This window comes from Lagopus leucura, unplaced genomic scaffold (assembly GCF_019238085.1).
Source record: "Lagopus leucura isolate 7727_CA_CO unplaced genomic scaffold, USGS_WTPT01 32866-0_obj-0_obj, whole genome shotgun sequence".
Lineage (NCBI taxonomy): Eukaryota > Metazoa > Chordata > Aves > Galliformes > Phasianidae > Lagopus > Lagopus leucura.
Genome location: NW_024963200.1, coordinates 2,538 through 2,922, shown reverse-complemented (window position 1 = coordinate 2,922; position 385 = coordinate 2,538). Strand labels below are relative to the sequence as shown.

At 62.3% G+C, this 385-nt stretch overlaps 1 protein-coding gene across 1 annotated transcript in view; it reads right to left on the bottom strand.

Annotated features, from left to right (window-relative positions):
* Positions 1-16: 16 nt before the first annotated feature.
* Positions 17-385, bottom strand: part of BCAP31 (B cell receptor associated protein 31) — a gene marked incomplete at both ends in the record, with an annotated part of 2,901 nt that continues 2,532 nt past the window's right edge. Inside the window, 2 exons of the mRNA XM_042891216.1 lie at positions 17-117; positions 194-302. Of these exons, the coding sequence (XP_042747150.1) occupies positions 17-117; positions 194-302 (210 nt within the window). The remainder of the gene's footprint in view (positions 118-193; positions 303-385) is intronic.

Genomic DNA, 385 nt, shown 5'->3' with positions numbered 1-385 from the left:
CAGTCCCCCCCATTACCTGCAGCCGCGCGTGCTGCTCCAGCAGCCGGTCGTATTCCCTCGTCAGCCCCTCCGCCTGCCGCCGCATGGCCTGCACTTCATTCTCCGCCTTCTCCAGAGCTGTGGGGTGGGGATGTCACCCCATAGAGCCCCCCTGCTCTCACCACCCCCCTCCCCAAATTCTCCTGGCCCTCACTGCGTTTGCTGGCTGCCAGCTCCTCCTTCAGCTTCTCCACCTTTGCCTTCAGGCTCTCGTTCTCAGCCCGGCTCGGCGGCGCCGAATCGTCTCCTGCCTCTTGCAGTTGCTGCGGGATGGGATGGAGAGGATCAGAACCCCATCGATCAGAACCCCAATAAATCAGAGCCCCATCGATCAGAACCCCAATAA